General features: G+C 41.0%; 1 protein-coding gene across 1 annotated transcript; it reads left to right on the top strand.

Annotated features, from left to right (window-relative positions):
* The first annotated feature begins 4,283 nt into the window (after positions 1–4,283).
* Positions 4,284–18,389, top strand: patl1 (PAT1 homolog 1, processing body mRNA decay factor). Its single transcript, XM_058091606.1, has 20 exons — positions 4,284–4,420; positions 8,394–8,499; positions 8,593–8,802; positions 8,913–9,134; positions 9,999–10,078; positions 10,544–10,624; positions 11,403–11,603; positions 12,381–12,482; positions 13,148–13,234; positions 13,507–13,724; positions 13,877–14,021; positions 14,461–14,578; positions 15,489–15,586; positions 16,065–16,124; positions 16,198–16,343; positions 16,423–16,582; positions 17,003–17,128; positions 17,238–17,329; positions 17,431–17,580; positions 18,107–18,389. Exons 1-20 carry the CDS (start codon positions 4,406–4,408, stop codon positions 18,126–18,128), a joined length of 2,439 nt encoding a protein of 812 aa, XP_057947589.1. The 5' UTR covers positions 4,284–4,405; the 3' UTR covers positions 18,129–18,389.
* The last annotated feature ends 726 nt before the right edge of the window (positions 18,390–19,115 follow it).

Below are 19,115 nucleotides of genomic sequence, written 5' to 3'. Positions count from 1 at the left end.
TGCATGCACTGTATTTGCACCCTTGAATACGCGTCACTTCTCTCCAGTTAACCCTTTTTTGTGTACAATGACGCAGACTGTAACAGCTGTAATTGGTTGGCTTGGACAGCATTGTTTCCTGCGTATACAGGAGTCGTACAAAGGGGGGAAAGCATTATCATCCAGTTGAAAATGATTGTTGTAATGCAACAATTGGTTCTAGCTACAGTAATTGAATTACCACCAAGGAAGCTAACAAGCTAATTAGTAATAATATCATGGTTCATATCATGGTATCATGGTTGATCACAGAGTTGACGTCACATTGTCAACCCTGACAAAGAGCTATAAAAGCAGGAATGTCCAAAGGGGCTTAGTAATAATGGATTCGCTTTTATATCGTGCTTTTCAGGCAGCCTAAGCTCTTCACAATGAAGTGAAGCCATTATTCAATCACTCCTCAGTCACACATTGGTGGTGGTACTCTACATCTGTATACACAGCTGCCCTGGGATAGTCTGACAGAAACATGGCTACCAAATCACCCCGATGGTCTCTTTGACCATCACCAAACATTCACCACACCTTTGGAGGCAAAGTGCATGAAGTGTCCTGCCCAGTGACTCAACAACAGTGACTGGGTGGAGGGAGTGAGGATCGAACTACCAAATGTTCAGCTTTCTGATCTGGACGACCTGCTCTACCTCCTGATCCACTACCGCCCCTACTATTTGATTCTCTTCATGCAGTTTACAGGTTAGGGTTATCACATGTACAATCCTCAACAAAATCTTAAAACCATGGGAAATATAAATAAGTATTCAGTTTTTTTGCTGGTGCATTCTGACTAGACTATACTAAGTAGAGGATCAGAATGCAAAAAGAAGAAAAGGGAGCAAAGATGAAAAAAAAGAAAAGAAAAACATTTAACCTCAAACAGGCATTTCATCATAAGACCTTTAAAAAAAACAGCTATTTCATATCATTCACACAGTCATGACCGCCTAGTGGCAAAAACAGGAAACTTCCTGCGTTTGACTGATATTGTTCAACTGCACAATCAAGGCCTCATTACAGGGGCCTTGCCTATAGTGTCCAGGTTGGATGCTGTAAGATGTAAACTATTTCCTGAGGAAACAAAAAAGGGGATAAAAACGACCCAAAAAGATTCACTAGTAAGAGGAAGAGCCTGTCTGTGAAGACCCAATGAAGGCCTTTACGGATGCTGACTGCAGCCCAATAACCATTAGACAGCATCACACACCAAAAAAGGGAGTGGACAAGCGGCCATAATAATACTACATTCTAAAAGAAGTTCAATCTTGTAGCCAGCTGAAGATTTGAACCTAAAAGATGTCTATGTTAGTGATGGGAAACTTGAATCGAGTTCCTATGAGTCAATCAGTGAAGTGAATTGATTCATTCTCGTCACTCATCACAAAGCGCATGCATAGAAACTCACATACACAAGTTTTTCCGGTTGGTCAGTGAAAGCAGAGTCTACGCCGAGCAACCTGTCAGTACTGCTGGAGTCCTTGCTGAACACCGTTCCTTTTGTTGAGCCTGTGGTGCAGCTGAGGCAGGAAGGGGAGTTTGAGTTGATTTGTTTTTTTCCATGGGGTTAATAGGTTTATGCAAATGCAGTTAGGAGTAACATATGCACAATTAGTGACATGTTACCCGCTTTTGTTTTCTTAATTGAACCAGGCGTGAGTAAGTGAACAAGTTAACAGAGGCGAGTGCCTGTGAGTCCAGATTCAGGCAAAAACAAAAAAAGAAGCTCATGAGTTTTCAATGACTTGTTCATGACTTGCACATCTATAGTTTTAGTTTCCAGGCTAAGAACAGGAAGTGTGACTTTCTTTTTTTGTGCCATGGCTATAATTCATCCAGCAGAAGACTGCTGACAACAGAAAGCATATTTCACACTGTGAGCTTTTCATTGGAAGCACTTGGCATCCCATCTGTTCCGCTGACAAATGATGATGCACTAGCCACCTTCTGACTTGGGTGTGTAGATGGAACCCTCATGTTTCTAGTCATGCGTGTTGCCACAGACGTCCTACCTACACACTCCAATTTTAAGAGTATTAGGTATTTCTAGATTTTCTGCAGTAACGACATCATGTGGAAAGTTCCATTACATTAGAACCCGCTTAATCTGGTCTCGCTTATGTCAACAAATCAGATCCTCTTCCATGTGTTGTTACTACTAAACATGGTCCACCGCTTTCTCCATATAATATTTCATTTGACATCAATATTTCTATGAAAAAACAGTCCGTTTATGTCCACATGTTGAATGTAACAGCATTAAAAATGATTGTCCAGTAGCGGGTAATCACTACTGCAAACGTTACAGCGCTGTTACCACTAGCGACAGTAAAATATGGTGTTATTATGCAGCGATATCTCTCAACCATGGCCCCAGTTACTATTTTACCCCACTACTACAACACAGGAAGCTAAATAGCTTCGTCAACTAGAGTTGTGGTTACTCACAGGAAAACACTGCCCCTCGTGTTTTGGGTAGAGAATTACAAGTCATGAGCTAAGTGTAACTACAAAGTTCACAACGCTAAATTTCATTTCTGTGACATATTTGAAGTTTTTTGAAAAAAGTAATTTTGTGGTAACTAATTACACTTTTTAAGAAGTAATTCAGTTACTAATTAATTTCCTTTTTGGGGACCGTTAACTGGAACAATACTGTTTTGCCCAATACTGGTTATCTTTTGGCTTGGCAAATGACAACAGCAGAATGACTTCCTGTTCAGTGCAAAGTAAGCTTCAAAATGAAAGCATTGCAGTATTAACCACACTCAGAAAATGCACCCTTTAAATGTATTTTTAGATGGTTAGCCACTGACAGAACGATGTGTGCATGTACGAAAACTGTTTTCATAGTGATTATGACATTCACCGACGTTGCTGCAGCATATCTGAAATAATAAACCATAAGAAAGTAGAAGAATACAATTTTTAAAAATTGCGAAATCGAGGAAAACCATGTCAACAAACTGATATAGGTTGTAAAAAATGTTTTTCGTTTTGTTTTTCGATTTTGGCTATGGCGGCAACCCATTTAGGTTGAAGTCAATCATTCAGTCCAAGAGGCGTGGATATCAACGGGTTCCACTGTGATGATGACTTCCTTACTGTATGGTTACTCCTTTTGAATATGTTTGAAAGAACTTTTTTCTTCGATAGTATTACCTTGACACCATCATAGCGTTACTAGCCTTTGTTTTATATTTACTCTTTTTTTCATTTCTTACCATTGGTTTACAATTGTTTACTACAAAGGTTTTTATTTCCATGTTGATAGCGTACGTGAGGCTGATTTGAATGGTATTGGATGATATACTTTCATTTCAGTGTGAAATACATTTTTCAGTGCAATGTCAAATATTTTTACATCTGTTCTTTTGGGAGCCTACATGGTTTGATGTGTTATCAGATCAGCATATTTTGAATTTTGTCATATTTCTTGCTCTGATAATTCAAACACTGTACAATTGCTTTAAGCTAGTTTTGTATAATCAGTCATGTGATTATTGAGCTATATTGTCTTGGGCTGTGTGGGAAGAGTGAGGGTCTGATTCAATCCATGTATCATTCATTCATTTGATTTTCAAAATAAAACCAAAACTAAACAGATGAAATAGCGACTTGTTTTTCCAATATTTGTTTCCAGATGCAAATGTAAAAAACCCCCACAAGTAATTTTTTCGATTTATGATTCTGTGCACAATTGGAAAATGGACCAAACGAATAACAGGCATTCCGTAGATCATTCATTCATTTGTTTAATTCAACAAAGAAAAACAAAAGATTTTCATTAATTGTTTTTTAAACTAAAAAAATTAAACCAAAAACGTAATGTTTTGTTTATTTGACATCTAGTTACACTTGATGTGCACTAAATTTGACTTAAAAATCTTAAAAATTATAATACTTATGGCTTGTCTTAAAAACACTAGTTGTCTAGTTGTTCAACATAAACACAAAACCTGTAAAAACTATTCTGCAAAAGTGGCTCAACCAACCCAGGCTTTGTGGTCAATACGCGGCTCAACAAAACCTAAATTCCCTAATCAGAATTACACTGTACTGTGACGGTGGATATCAAAAAGTCAATATCAGATCTGTCGGGCGTTCTAACAATGAGCACTGTATGTACGTATACATGATCTGTATAACTTGTGAGAGGGAATTAGGAAATTTGGTTGACAACACAATACGGTAGGTGGCGGTAATGCACCTTTTACTATGACTGCCATAAAACAAAACGAAGAAGAATGACGCCACCTACCGTCCGAATGCGTGCTCGTCCACGTCCCAAGACGCACGTTCACGTGAGCGTGTGCGTCACAAGCGTGCAGCTTCACTTTACGTGCCTCCTTGCCTGTGCATCTGAGGGCAGATGTTTCGATTTAAGGTGAGTTTATACGTCCAGCTAGCATACATCACACATTTAATAGAATAGCCACGCGTGTAAAACTGACGCTTAACATGAAGAATATATTTCAGTAACATGTTGAAATGTTCTTATTGTTTATGTGCCTGCCAAATTGGCGGCCTGTGAAGCAGCCCGCTTGCCTGACGTAATGACCCGCAGGAGGACGACAGTGACGCGCTGTCTGTTTCTGCTCACCGCCGTCCGTTCAGCCCTTTATTTTCTTTATCACGCGTAGCTATTTGATCACATACCGTGCTAGTTCTACGTGCGATGCATGTTTGGGGATGAATCGTTGGTGATGCAAGATAACGTCAGGGTTAGCATTAGTGCTAATGGGGTGTAACGTTACCAACACTGCAACCTTTCTTGCAGTGTTTTTGTAATGTAATACAGATATTTTCTATGTTGGTCAGGGTTAGCATTAGTGCTAATGGGGTGTAACGTTACCAACACTGCAACCTTTCTTGCAGTGTTTTTGTAATGTAATACAGATATTTTCTATGTTGGTCAGGGTTAGCATTAGTGCTAATGGGGTGTAACGTTACCAACACTGCAACCTTTCTTGCAGTGTTTTTGTAATGTAATACAGATATTTTCTATGTTGGTGGCCTGTCCCATGCGTGCTCACCAAGTACTGTGCTTTATCTTGAGTTATGTTTCATATTAAGGCAATACAAACCCTGTTCTCTTCAATAGTTACTTAAATATATTCTAAATTACAGGTCATTTCCTTTAACAGTGTACAATCATTGTTGCATATTAGTAGTAGTAGACATTTTTAAACCATATTACCATATTGTTTCATGTTTTAATGTGAAAGTATTTTGGGGAAGTCATGCCCGGTTTGAGCAAACTACTGTGTTTGCTCTGTTGGTACGGTTCGTTTGGTCGATATGCAGTCCATCAAACACAGGCCCGGACCCAACACACGGGTCTGAGTCCATGTACAATTAGACTGCAGTGCTCAGTAGGGTTGGATATTATTTACATATTATCCCATACCGGTGCCAAATCGGTACTTTTGAAACAACGGTGGTGGCCGAACAGTTACTGTAAAAACATCCACAATCAGTACAAAACCATTGTCTTTTTATGGAATTTTGTTATACGAGAAACACTGTAGTCAAATAGTTACTAAAGGGTGAGGTACCTCTGTAATGTCGAAGTGATTTGGTTTCAAGAGAGCAGATATTTGTAGTAAAGAGTGTGGAGTAGCCTAGCCACTCCAGTAACCAGAGACTGGAGTTTGAAGTCGTCCTGTCTCCAGACTAGGTTTTTTTTTTTTCAGAAGAACACACAGGTAAAAACGTTATAATTGAGTTGAAGGAGTTTCTCCAGGAAGAGGACTTTGATGAGAAGAAACAATTGTGTGTAACTACTGACATTGGATCCAATGTTGTGAAAACAGCTGACCTGAACAGCTGGAGTAGACTGACTGGCTTTGGACACTCTATACACAGTGCCATAGGTAAGCTTACTTTTATGTAATTATTTTTAATTATATGGGTTAAGGTTGATAGCTTTTTATTACAAGACTCCACTAAAGTTAATTATACCATCATATCATGAACATCCTAAAACTGTGGGTCCATATCGCCTAACCCAGGGGTGCTCACACTTTTTCAGCATGCAAGCTACTTTTAAAATGACCGAGTCAAAATGATCTACCCACTACAAAAATGCAAAACATCTATTTATTTTCAAATGTATTGAGGATTATTTGTACGTACAATGTATGTTGATGTACCTTACATAACCAAATGAGCCAATATTGCAAAACACACATAATTAACTTAAAAAAAATTTTGTAATTACCTGAGTTTACTTTGATGACTTGCACTGAATTGAACCAGCCAGGGATGCATAGTCCGGACAGTAGCTGCTGATAGCCAGCCTCAAGCACACTTCCAAATGTTTATCAGTCATGGATAATATCCGTATCACAATATCCGTATAATATTCCATATCCGTATGGAAGTGATATGTTTTTTGCCTTTTTACTTGGTCCAGTTTTTGCCTTTTTACTTGGTCCAGCTCCTTCACTCATTTTAGTGACCATAAACTTTAGCGAGGGCTTAAAATCTCGCAATTCGCCGACTAGCTTAGCACTTTGCATCGTTGTTTACGCATGAGCGGTGACCTAAAGGTCAAAATTCAGTTGTCATCTGACTGGTTGTCCTGTATGTCAATCAAGTAACGGGGATGGATGATAGGCTGACATCGTAAGTTCTGCTGCACTTAGAGACGTTGTTTGATTTGATTGGTCACCCGAAGGGCAACATTCAGTTGTCATCTGAATGGCTGCCCTGTATATCAATCAAGTGACGGCATTGATGCTGGGATGATATTTTTTTAATGTCACGCCGCGATCGACCAGCGATCGACCAGCGATCGACCGGTAGCTCGCGATCGACTTAATGAGCACCCCAGGCCTAACCTTACTGGGAAGGTTCACAGCTGTTCCATGTTTTCACTGTTTGTGGGTAATGACTCTCACTGTGGTTTGCTGGAGTCCCAAAGCTGTAGAGATGATAGAGCTCAATTACTTTCTTTATCATTTGTTCCTCAGCTCCTGAGGACTACTTCATTTAGTCAGGCGGGTCCTATTTGAGGGATTTTTTTCAGAACAGGTGTGACCAGAGAAATGTTCAGTGATTGTCAGAAATGGGATGTTGCAGAACTGATTAAATTTTGGGATCGGGAGGATAATCGATAGGATTCAGTAATTTTTTAAATGATCTTTAACATTTTGGTATTTGTGCATGCAAATGGTCAGAACACTTAGGGAAAAAATACTGGACATGTTTCTAAGAGGTTTTACGTAATATCAAAGACGGATCAAAAATATCTAAGATGATTATTTTGCTGTGAATCGAAATATAGGGGGAACTGTGACGCTTAGCGGGGGTCTGTGATCTCCGATTGCTTCTCTAGTTGACTAATATTTAAATTTGATGATCTGAAATAGTTAAGCAAACAAAAATATAAAAATCCGGAAGGGGGGCCTTTTCACCCCACTGTACACTGTACCTCCAGTGAGTATTCCACACAATTTTTTGTTGATCAATCAAGTAATCCGATAAAACATATTTTTGCTTGTTTAAAGAGAAATGATGAATTCACAATTAAAAAAAAAAACATTTGACTAAGTAATAAAGGAGCAATTGGTTGAATTCGATAATGGAGTGTTTTATTTCTTAAATGGACATAGTGCATACTGTAAGTGACGAAATGAAGGTAAGACATCAAAAACCTAAGCCAATGACGCCACTACTCACTCACTCACTCACTCACTCACTCACTCACTCACTCACTCACTCACTCACTCACTCACTCACTCACTCACTCAGTCACTCACTCACTCAGTCAGGCAGTAATAAATGAACCAACAAGTCCATAAGAAAAATACATTATGGCAATGGCGTTCATAGCAACCAAACAAGTCACTTTTCAATACAACATAGTGGCTTCAAATACGACGGGTGACAATGGTGAAAGGTGTGTGCATCTTACCGCTGCGTTATTTTATCCACCAGCCACACTAGCAAACGCTGTTGGCGCACAGTGGCAAGCGCGGCGTTAAACTGATGCACGTCACCGTCTTCCAATTGCTGTTTAGCCACATTTTCGGTCTTTTTTTTTACATTTCATTTTCCTTGTTCTTTGTTGTCTTGCCACTTTTTCTAGCCGCTTCAATCTTCCCGCGTCTTCAAACACGCACTTCCTTCTTCCTCCTCCGCGTGGGTGTTGTAAGCGATTATTCGAAACGCGGAAACTGCCCTCGACTACTTTTTATAATCGAGGTATTCGAATTATCCGAATAATCCTTGTATCCCTGATAAGTAGTATGTTGACACTTGTTCCCTGTTGGTCTCCCCATTTTTCCCCTCAAAACCACAGTTCTGAACCTGACTATCCACATTCAGTTCTTATCTCCTGCCTTATTTTCCAGTCCCTGGATGAAGACTGCACATTGGAAGAGGAAGATGAGGGATTGGCAGAGGAAGAAGATGAAATTGATCAGTTTAATGATGACACCTTCGGAGCTGGCGCCATCGGTTAGTCATGTCATCTCGTAAACTAGTCACTTGTCATTCGCTCATAAACAAGAAAACAAGAAAGCACAATTTTTAACTTGTCTTTTCTTCCAGATGACGATTGGCAGGAGGAACATAAGCGCCTTGCTGAGCTTGATGAACGAGATGGGCTTGGAGAAGGCGTTGGTTTAGAAAGAGGGGGGGTGGGAGGAGAACCAGAAGACCCGTCCTCCACCTATGTTGCGTCTACTGCTGACCATCTCCCCTTTCAGTCATCCCTCTCTTTACCCCACTACGCTTCTTCCTCAGGAAGACCACAGGGAGGTTAGTCCTAATGTGCCAAGGATGTCTCTCTTGACCAGTTACCTCGTGCAAACACAAACGCAAAGGCTGATGTTCTGACACAAAAGTAAAAAGTCAAACTGTCATTTCAGATGTGGAGGATGGAAGAAGTGAAGGTGACTTGGCCGAGTCGCTGGCAAGACTTGTCCTCGACGCTGACCCTGCTATCGCTGGAGTCGGGGCTGCAGAGAGGCCTGGTTTCCCCCACAATCAAAGGTCGGGGCATGACTCAAGACCCAAAGTCTTGCACCAGCCTTCCGCCCTTTCACGTTCCACTCGCCTTCACCAGCAGGCTCCAGGGCCTCCCAGCACAGGTAAGACCTAAAAACAAGCCGAAGTAGTTAGCAATTGATGATGGTCTCATACAGTGTCACATTTCTAATGACCATTTTGCTGTTACTCTTTTAATAACCTGTCACTGAGATACACTTCCGCTCACAAATTTACATTCACTCGTTATGGGGAAGACATGACAAATCAGATACATTTTTATCCCTTAATGATGTGTTTGAACTGTTGTTTTTCTAGTGTGGAATGAATTATTATGCAACACACCTTCAGTAACATCAAGACTTGGATAAACAAGTTTTAATCTACTAGGATTTTTTTTCATTCATAAAGGGTCATAATTGTACATACCATTTTAAATATAAATACACAACTACTGAAGTTCGACTATATGCTTTTTGTAGCCAGCGTCAGCCATAATTGTGGGTGTGTAACTTCACCCCTATTTTTTTACAGAATTGGTAGAGTTCATTTAACCCCAAAGCATCCTGGGATTTTATATAGAATGTAATGCCTCTTGTGCATTTTTTGCGACTGCTACATAACATGGCATGGGGCCAAGACAAGTTGCAAGGTGACAAACACTATGGAATTAGATATTGCGAGGATGTACGGGAAGTCATCATTTGATAACGTGAAAATCTGCGGTTTACAGATGAGTGCGGCCTATATACTTCCGCATTGAGCAGTAGGTTACATTTTGATTGGCCAATTCTACGAGTCCGTTAACACAGAACCAATAGGGCCCTCCAAAGGGCTAAAATATGTATGTGTGGCTCCTTTTTATTTTTTTCTATTTGCACAATACCACACCGAGAATGAACAAAACATTCACGCTTAAGATTGCATGAAACCTGACCCGACTATGTTCTTTGCCCTTTGCACTCCAGGCCTTCCTACCGGTCATCCTCCCTCATCAATGCTCAGTTACCAGCAGCAACAACATTTACTCCGCTCTGGACCTGGCCAGGTTAGTCTTTAAAGTACAATACAAGTATTAGGATCCAGACCGTCATGCTCACTTCTGGTCATGAGCTTTGGGTTGTGACTGAAAGAAAGAGATTGTGGAAACAAGTGGCCGAGCGGCCGGGAGGCCTCACATTGAGAGGATGCCTCCCGGACGCCTCCCTGGTGAGGTGTTCTGGGCATGCCCAGCCGGGAGAAGGCCCCGGGGCAGACCTCGGACACGCTGGAGGGATTATGTCTCACAGCTGGCCTGGGAACGCCTTGGTGTCCTCTTGGTAGACCTGGAGGAGGTGGCCGGGGACCGGGAAGTCTGGGCTTCCCTACTGAGACTGCTGGATGTATCCCACTTGGAGAAACTGTTTGGAAAACTAGTCCTAAATGGAACACTAATAATAATACATGCATAATGAAAAGGTATGATGTTACTTGACAATGTTTACCACAAGCTTTCTCATCTTATTACCTTTAGATGAACTCCCACAGTATCTGGGAGAACAGTATGGGCTTCGGACCAGTCAGTGTTACCCCCGGACTAGTTACACACATGGAGGTGAGTTTTTTTTTTTCTTTTTCTATGTATATTCTAGATTTGATTGAGTGCACCTTGACAGTGCTTAGTTAGCAGACTAGCAATTAGTAATGGGGTTCTTCACACCTTCCAACTTTTGGTTCCAATGGCACCCCCACTGCAGTTGTCTCCAAATAGTGGTTTGTCTCCTCGGCGAATGACGAAACCACTCACTGTATTTAAATTATTGTACCATAATTTCTACACTGAGTAGTATTGATTTTTTTTTATTGGTGACGTGCTCAACTTTATGGCCCATAGTGCATTGTAGAAATTAAACAAAAAATAGATCTGGTTGCTACCGGCAACCAGCAGAGAGCAATTCATTCAGGCCCCTAACTCTTTGTAAATAGATGCTTTGAAAAAGGGGACTTCATTTGGAACCATTCATTTTCTAGATGAGATAGAACTTTACCAATGTAACCTACATATTTAGATTAGATATAACTTTACCAATCTAACCTACAAATTTAGATTAGATATAACTTTACCAATCTAACCTGGAAATCTAGATTAGATAGAACTTTACCAATCTAACCTAGAAAATGAATTCTGCCTTATATCCTGTTCAGAGTCTGGGCAAGCAGGTGCTGATTCTGACTGGCCACCAGTCATTTAGAGGGCACATTTAGAACCATTTTCACACTTTTAGCTGTAGACAATGAAGTACAAGCATACAAGGTTTTCCATTCTACAAGATTAGCAGTAGAACTAATTTCTAGATGAAAGTGACTTCATTTATTTTGTGCTGTCTCTTCAGGATAGTCCATTAATGTCCATAATAAAGGAGGCAGGACTTCCAAAGCGTCCAGCTCAGGGGAGGAATGATGAAGGACGTGATTTATCGGAAAGAGTTCCACCTCCACGCTCTTCTTCTCCTGTGATTGGCTCACCTCCAGTGAGGGCGGTTCCTATTGGGACTCCACCCAAGCAACCAATGGCTCACAGCTTAAATCATCAGGTATCAAGCAGATCAGCTTGCCAATATATTCATGTTGTAGAAAACCTCTGGCACAATTGGAAGAGGTCGAGTCATATTATTTATTGCCTTTGCTCCCAGCAGGTTTTTTCATGATAACTGGTTCATAATAGCATTCAAATCAAAAGAATTGATAGTGAAAACATTAACCTGCAGCACACTCACTCGAGGCAACATTTGTGTACGTAATAAAGACGTGTCATTTCATTCATGCGCCACTCACAAAAACTGATGACAGCATCAACCCTGTACAAAATAATAATTCCAAATAGGGTTGAAAATAATTCACATATTAAGAAAAGGTAGGAAAATTGATTGGAATGGAACAAGTACAGCAGCAACCAGACTTTAGACAAAGTCAGAGAATTTGCAGTAAAATAGTAGAATACAAGAGAATACAAGCTAACTGGCCATGTCACAAATTCACAGTGTGAGCGCAGGCCCGCGGGGACCAGCAGAGCAAGGGAAATCAGACCCGGGTCCATCACAGTATGAAGGACCTAGTGTAAATAGGCTGCTATGAACTGTATTATCTCGTGTGGGGCCCTGGTAGTTGCATTACATAATCTGTGTTATGTTATATTAGACTCCTATTTATTTGTAAAGTTTCCAATGAGCTGCCATTGTCCATTGTTTTGTGGTACTGGTTCATATGTTTTTTTTTTGTTTTAAATCAATACTAACGCCGCCATCTTGTGTGGGTGCGTTGCTGCCCACCCGCTTCTATATTTGTGTGTGTTTGTTTGTGTGTGTGTGTAGATCCACCATCCCACAGCAGTTCACGTGAGAGCCCCAATCCAGCACAGATACCCGCCTCCTTTCCCAGAACGTCTATCACCAAACACTCTACTCAATTTAGCCGTGAGTGTTTCTCCAACTTCTCATGCCTTTCACTTTTTTTTGACAACATTCAATATTCAGCAAATCCAAACGATGCTAATTAAGAGCCTTGATATGAAATACCGAAAAATGAAAGCGTCCACACATGGTCGTTAGGCTATGTCCACACAAACATGGTTTCTATACACATGGTTGGAGTTGAACAATATCACATTTACCATATGCGAATGTTGGCCTATCACAAGCCTGACAAAGCAACCACTGCTGACCTTATTTGTGTAGTATAACACCTCAGCTAATCAATATAGTGAGATATTTGATGTATAATGTTTACGTTAACCTTTAAAATCAGCGCTCACTTACACAGAGCCCAGGAAACTACGTTAATATTTTTTTTAGTCGCCCGTATATGGTGCTAGCATTGGCGTTTGCCACTGCACCACATTAAACCAATAAAGTTTCGATACATGAGATCACCCCCTCCACACACAAAAGCTAATGCTGGAGTTTTGGAAAATCTCCATGCTGGCCGGAGTTTTCCCAAAAGTTCAGTTTTTAAGGGCAAAAACCTATCTTTGCGTGTGGACGAGAAAAATATGCATTTTAAAATATCCCTACTCATGTGGACATGACCTCGTCCTTGAAATGTGAAATATTTATGTTGTTGTTGTTTTTCTCCCTGCTAGAACTCGCCACTATGTCGTGGCCCATTTCCTCCAGGGGTGGGTCCAGTGCTTTCACAGATTCAACGGGCCCAGCTTCTCAACTCTCAGGTCAGTGATACTGTACCGGTGTTTCATGACGCTGGTCCACTTTCAATGTATTGAAACCCATAGGTTTCAATTATTATTAAAAGAATCAGTCATACTTGTGATCATCATAAATCATTTACTAGCTGTACACAGAGTGTTTAACATAACATTTTTCACACATACATGTAAGTTAGCAGAGTGTAATACAGACATTGTACCAGTAGTAATTACTTGACAAATTATAAATGCCAAATAAATAGATTGGTGACTTGAAGAGTTTTTTGTGTTTCCAGGTGGCAGGTGTTCGTGGTAGTCCAGTGCCTCCTTTGTTACCTGGTGGAGGAGGTTTCAGGCCGTTTTTCGGTGGCCCACACCCTCCGCATGGGCACCGAATGGGTCCGCCGCCACTTCATGGCCACCCCAACCACATGCCACCCATCAGACACACTGCCACCCACCTTCATCCTCAACACCGCCGCATGCTCACTCAACGCATGCAAAACAGAGGAGGGTAAGGGCTTGTGTGTTGTAGTATGTGTGTCGTTTAACATCAAGGCTGGGTTTGCACTGCAGGTCTAAGTGCCTAAGTTCAATTTAGTACCTAAATCCACTTGAGCCATGTAGAGCCGGATGCTACTAAACAGCTGTTTACCCTTCCTGAAGGGACCGCAGCAGGACTGGAGGGGACTGGCACAACAGGGACCCATACAGCAACCTGATGACTCAGAAAGAGAAGGAATGGGTTACTAAAATCCAAATGATGCAGCTTCAAAGTACCGACCCTTTCTTGGATGATTACTACTATCAGGTGCGGTAGGATGTAGTGGTGTATATTGCATGTTTTATATGGGCATGAAGGCAGTACAACATAACAAAGGTGTGTTCACACATAATAGTCACACAATTGAATGTGGACATGTCAACTGATGGACAAGTACTCAATGGAAAAGTCAAAAGAAGGTCAATGAGGATCTTTTGGGGCACCGGATGTAACTGATGACAGTAGAGCCATCTTCCTCCAGGTCCACAGAACCATCGTTTGTTGCTGCCTTTCTGAAAATTGCCAGTCCGTATCATATCATTACTGAATATCGTCTTAATATGAACTTAAATAGTGATAATCCTATAGCAGTTGGATTAATGATGATGAAAGAAGTAGAAATATGCAGTCACTGACTACATCCATAACAATCGCAATGCGCATTATTCCAGTATCATAATCAGTCTTCATCCTGCTGCACTTGCAGAACTACTATGAAAAGATGGAGAAACGCCAGGAGAGAGAAAGCGACAGCAGTAAAAAAGAACACACGACCAAGCTCATCACTCCACAAGTTGCCAAGATTGAACACACTTACAGACCAGGTAAATCTTCTTCTGGAGATGCACTTACAGCTTTTCTTCCAGTGTGTCTCATTTTTAGTTGTTCCTGGTAGGCCTGCACCCCTGGAGAGTTTTCAGGGAGAGGACGCATTCCTTCCTGTTTTTGGAAGTAAAGTTTAACAGGCAAGCTGGCGGTGCGCACGGGTGCAGTGGCTCTTAGCTCTCCAGCTTGGTGCATGGTAAAATGCACCGTGCCGTTGCACTCAAATTTTGTTGTATGCAATTACAATGACAATAAAGGCGATTCTGATTATGTAGCCGCATAGCAGTCTGAATTTTGCAGCTTCAATTCAAATAAATAAATATCCTCTCCGCTCTTTCATAGTTGAAAACGGACAATTTTTAAAACATTTTAAGCAGTTTGTATGTTTTGTTTGAGATTGTGCATTTTCAGACATAAAAATAAATGAACAAAAATATCTGCATAAGGCCTCCAAATTGTCCATAGGTATGAATGTGAGTGTGAATGGTTATTTGTCTACATGTGCCCACTTTTGTGCCCCAATGCAAAAAGTGTGATGTAAAAAGAAAGTTGAGAACATACGCTTTGTCACTGATAACGCAAAGCTAAGGTTGCTTTTATAAAATGTCAAAGTGGTCCCGATATTTTCCAGTCATCAGCCCTCGGTGGGGGAAATATTTGGACACCCATGCTCTATGACATACTTGGTCACGCTACGGAAGTGGCTTTGTGGTTCTTTGTTGAACATTTTTATTTAACCCTAGCAGTGTCAGCGCTCCCTGATGGTGAACAGAGCAAGATTTAAGAGTATGATGATAGTCGCTAATTAAGTACAAATCTGTATCAACAAACATACCGACATGCCAGTGAGTTGATTATCACTCCAACTAATAAAGGGCTCTGTTGAATGTCCCCCCTCACCCCCCACAGTTCAGTTTGCAGGGTCTCTGGGTAAACTGACAGTATCCAGTGTCAACAATCCTCGCAAAATGATTGATGCCGTGGTAACGAGTCGCTCAGATGACGAGGTATGTTTCTTTTTATTTGTCTTATTTTTTACCAGCTGTTAAATACAGTACAGTGGGGACAATATTTTGTAAATATAACCAGACCATTTATGTTACCATTGTATGAAATGTACAAATTAGTACTGCCCCTTTTAGGCAGTAAAAGGGAAAGTACAGTAATCCCTCTCCACTCTTTGAATTTCTGTTTCATGCTCAGATTAAAAGAATTTATGTATGTATATATGTATGTGTGTATTTATATATGTGTGTGTGTGTGTGTGTGTGTATATATGTGTATATATATATATATATAGTGTGTGTGTGTACCCATTTTTTGCCTAAATGAAGCATTTTGAACCATCTCCCCATATTTTCTCTTATTAAATCTACTATACTGTGTAATAGGACTGTAAATGTTACATGTAATGTTACATTATTTGTTGTTTTAGTTATGCTTGTTTCTTTTGTAATAATTTATCTATGTGCTTTTTATCCCCAGGAGAAGAGAGAGAAGCAGGTTTGGAATAAGAGACGGCAAATTCTGTACACAGTGGAAAAGGTAAGGATAAATATCTCACAACCTCCACGTTCAACCAGACTGCTGTACATCCAATCTCGCGTGCCCTTTCCAGATCTACAGTTTGCTGCTGGAGGTTCAGGACTTTGAGAAACGTTTTGTCCACGCACCGGAAGAGGAGCGGGAGGCTTTACTGGAGCAGCACAAAAGCAACACCATGCAGCTGTGTAGCTCGCTGCAAGAAAAAGATTGGGACGACAGGTTAGATGCGGAGCCTTTGGTTGGCTCTGTCCATTTTGTGGCACACCCTGTAATTCTTCTCCTTATGCTCCTTGGGAAGGGTAAGCGATGATCGCTGCGTGATGATCATGTCGGTGAGGAAGGGCAAGCGCCTCATTTCCAGGCTCCTCCCCTACCTGCCTTCCTCTCAGGCTGCCGCCGTTGTTATGGCGATTGCCCGCAACCTTCCCGCCCTCGCCAAGAAGGACAAGCAAGACCAGGTAAAGGATCAGATCAGTATCACAAACACTATTTGTGTAAAATAAGACAAATATTGCAATGTAAATTATGTAAAAAGTGCTACAATGTGTCATTCAGTGTGATTCTTCCTGAGGTGTGATATTAGAAGTATTGAAGGATACTCCAGATAACTCAACACTCAACAGCCATTGTAAATAGCTTTAGTGGCTCAGCCTCATCATGTACAGTATGTGTTTCATCTGGACTCCACAGCTTTTGAACATTGTTTCATAATATATGTGGACTGGTGATCAGATGGGGCACATAATAGTTCCAAGTCTATTGTGTTTGACCTAACATGGTGGGCTTATTCGTTCAACTGGGGAACTCGCAAAGTTCTGTTTTGCTTTGCTTTATGCATATGGCTCCAGTAATGACAGCTGTCTGTCATCCGTCATCAGGTCCTGTGCTGGTTAGTGGAGCCAGTTTCTGCTGTGATCATGTCCATGTCGAGTGCTGCCCTCACAGACTTGCTCCAGGAGCTTCAGGGCAGTGAAGGCCAACTAACTACAGTGCTACATAACAAGGTACATGCTTTCATGACATGCTCTGTATTGGATTGGCATATTCTGACAATGTGGTAGTGTTGACATAGAATAGCAGCAGCAAATACTAACATGTCTCGTTTGTGCTCAGTTTGGCGTGACGCTTCTCTATCTCATCTTGAGCCAAGGAGAGAGAATGCAAAGCTCTGACCCCAACTGTCAGCTGATGGATGACAATCGATGGTACCTCACTTTTTCCTCATTTCCTAACTTTTGTACCAACACCACATCTTATTGCTTTTTTTTGTCTTTGTGCTTCTCTGCTACCATTCATCCTCATCCAGGACGGAGCTGGTGTTCTCTGTGACCAGGGAGTTGCTGAGCATTCCCTCTTCATCCCTCTCATCTCCTCTCTTCACACCTCCCAACTTGCTCTTCCTCTTCTCGCGCTATGTGGACCGCCAGCGCTTGGACTTGCTACAAGAAAAACTACAGTAAGTCACAGAAACACACACAGCTTCAAGTGTTTGGCACGGGTTCAGTCATCCGTTGTTGACATCTCAACAATGGAGGACACATCCATGACACCAGGAGGAGGATGTGTTAGATGTGTTGGGGCGGCAGTCGCTTTTCTGTATGGATTTGGGTTTTGGATCAATGCTGCGTACAAAATAAATAATACATAATTAAATAGTAGTTAAAAATGAGTGGAGCGGGTTTGTGATAGCAAAGTGGTTGAGACGGGAGGTAGGGACATTTATTTGTACATTGGGCGAGAAAACGCTGGCAGATGTCAGCAGTGCTCCTGTTTAACATGGTTCATCTTTAAAAAAAAAAAAAAAGAAGCCTTTTTTAAGTCAAGCACCTTATCAGTCTCTCCAAGATGTGGCAGCCTTTAATGTGATTGTCAAAAATGGCTGATTCCACGTCAGTTGAAGTTTTGAGGCTTATTTTCTTTCAATAACATTGCATCCACTTGTGACTTGTAATGTTAAATAAAGGTGTATTTGTCTGTTTCAGGATCTCTACTTTGGCCAGGTAGAAGTTTCTACACGCAACCCCCACCATATGTTGCAGACATGAGTGTGTGTGTGTGTGTGTGTGTGGCAGGCACGATGATGGTTTTAATCCATCTCAATCTCTTGTTTTTTCCTGTGTGTGTGTGTGCACGCGCAAGCGTGAGCGCATACTTCATTGTGTCTGAATGAGATTGAGAACTTTTGAATGCTAGCAATGCCATCTGCATTTTTAAACATATTGTTTACAATTGTACCTTGAAATTAAAAGTATTTCTATGATAAAACGTGCACAGCTATTTTCATGCCCCATTGGTTTGAGTACAAAGCTGACAAATATGTAAAACTCCTCACCGAAATCCGTCTGTCTTTGTAAAATATGATTGGAGTGTAAATTGTGTGTAATTGTCATTTTAAAGTAACCTGTATATGTGCTATTTCAATAAATTTACTTTTTAAAAAAAAAACAAAAAAACGTTTACTTTTTCCAAAGATGGCATCCGTGTAGAACACCAATAGTCTCAACCTTAGTCCCTCGAACAAAAGATACTTTATAAATAGTAGTTTGCTTGTGAACCTGCTCCTAAGGGCAAAGTGTTGCAAGAGTATACTCTCTCACAAAGATACCAACAGTCCAGAATTTGTATGGAATCTTTACTGTAACGGAGATCTACAATGTAAACATTATAAAAGAGAGACAAGATGAGAATGAAGAAGCTTGGTGAGACAGACCACTATAAGAAGAAAGAAGAAATCCAAGATAACATTCAACCAGCCTTGTCTGTTGGCATTAAGGATGATGACCACTGACGTAGGCAGTACATTTAATAAGTTTGGCTACTCGATTCTCGAACGGTGCGTTAAAGGTCAATAGAAAACATCACACTACGTGCTTGTCCGATTTGGAGCTTGAAAATGATTATGCGGTCTCCAGAGCCCTCTATCGGTGAAATTAGGTCACTACAGTGCGTGCCCAATGGGTTGGCGACAGGATAAACTACAGCCCAGTGTCA

This window comes from Doryrhamphus excisus, chromosome 1, assembly GCF_030265055.1.
Source record: "Doryrhamphus excisus isolate RoL2022-K1 chromosome 1, RoL_Dexc_1.0, whole genome shotgun sequence".
NCBI classification, from domain to species: Eukaryota; Metazoa; Chordata; class Actinopteri; order Syngnathiformes; family Syngnathidae; genus Doryrhamphus; species Doryrhamphus excisus.
This window is presented reverse-complemented; position numbering and strand designations above follow the sequence as displayed.

Bases quoted from the DNA above. Each gene is read 5' to 3' on its own strand.
- patl1 (XM_058091606.1), top strand. The intron at 14,579-15,488 runs GTAAATCTTCTT...CACCCCCCACAG, and splicing joins TGAACACACTTACAGACCAG to TTCAGTTTGCAGGGTCTCTG. The intron at 16,125-16,197 runs GTAAGGATAAAT...TGCCCTTTCCAG, and splicing joins TTCTGTACACAGTGGAAAAG to ATCTACAGTTTGCTGCTGGA.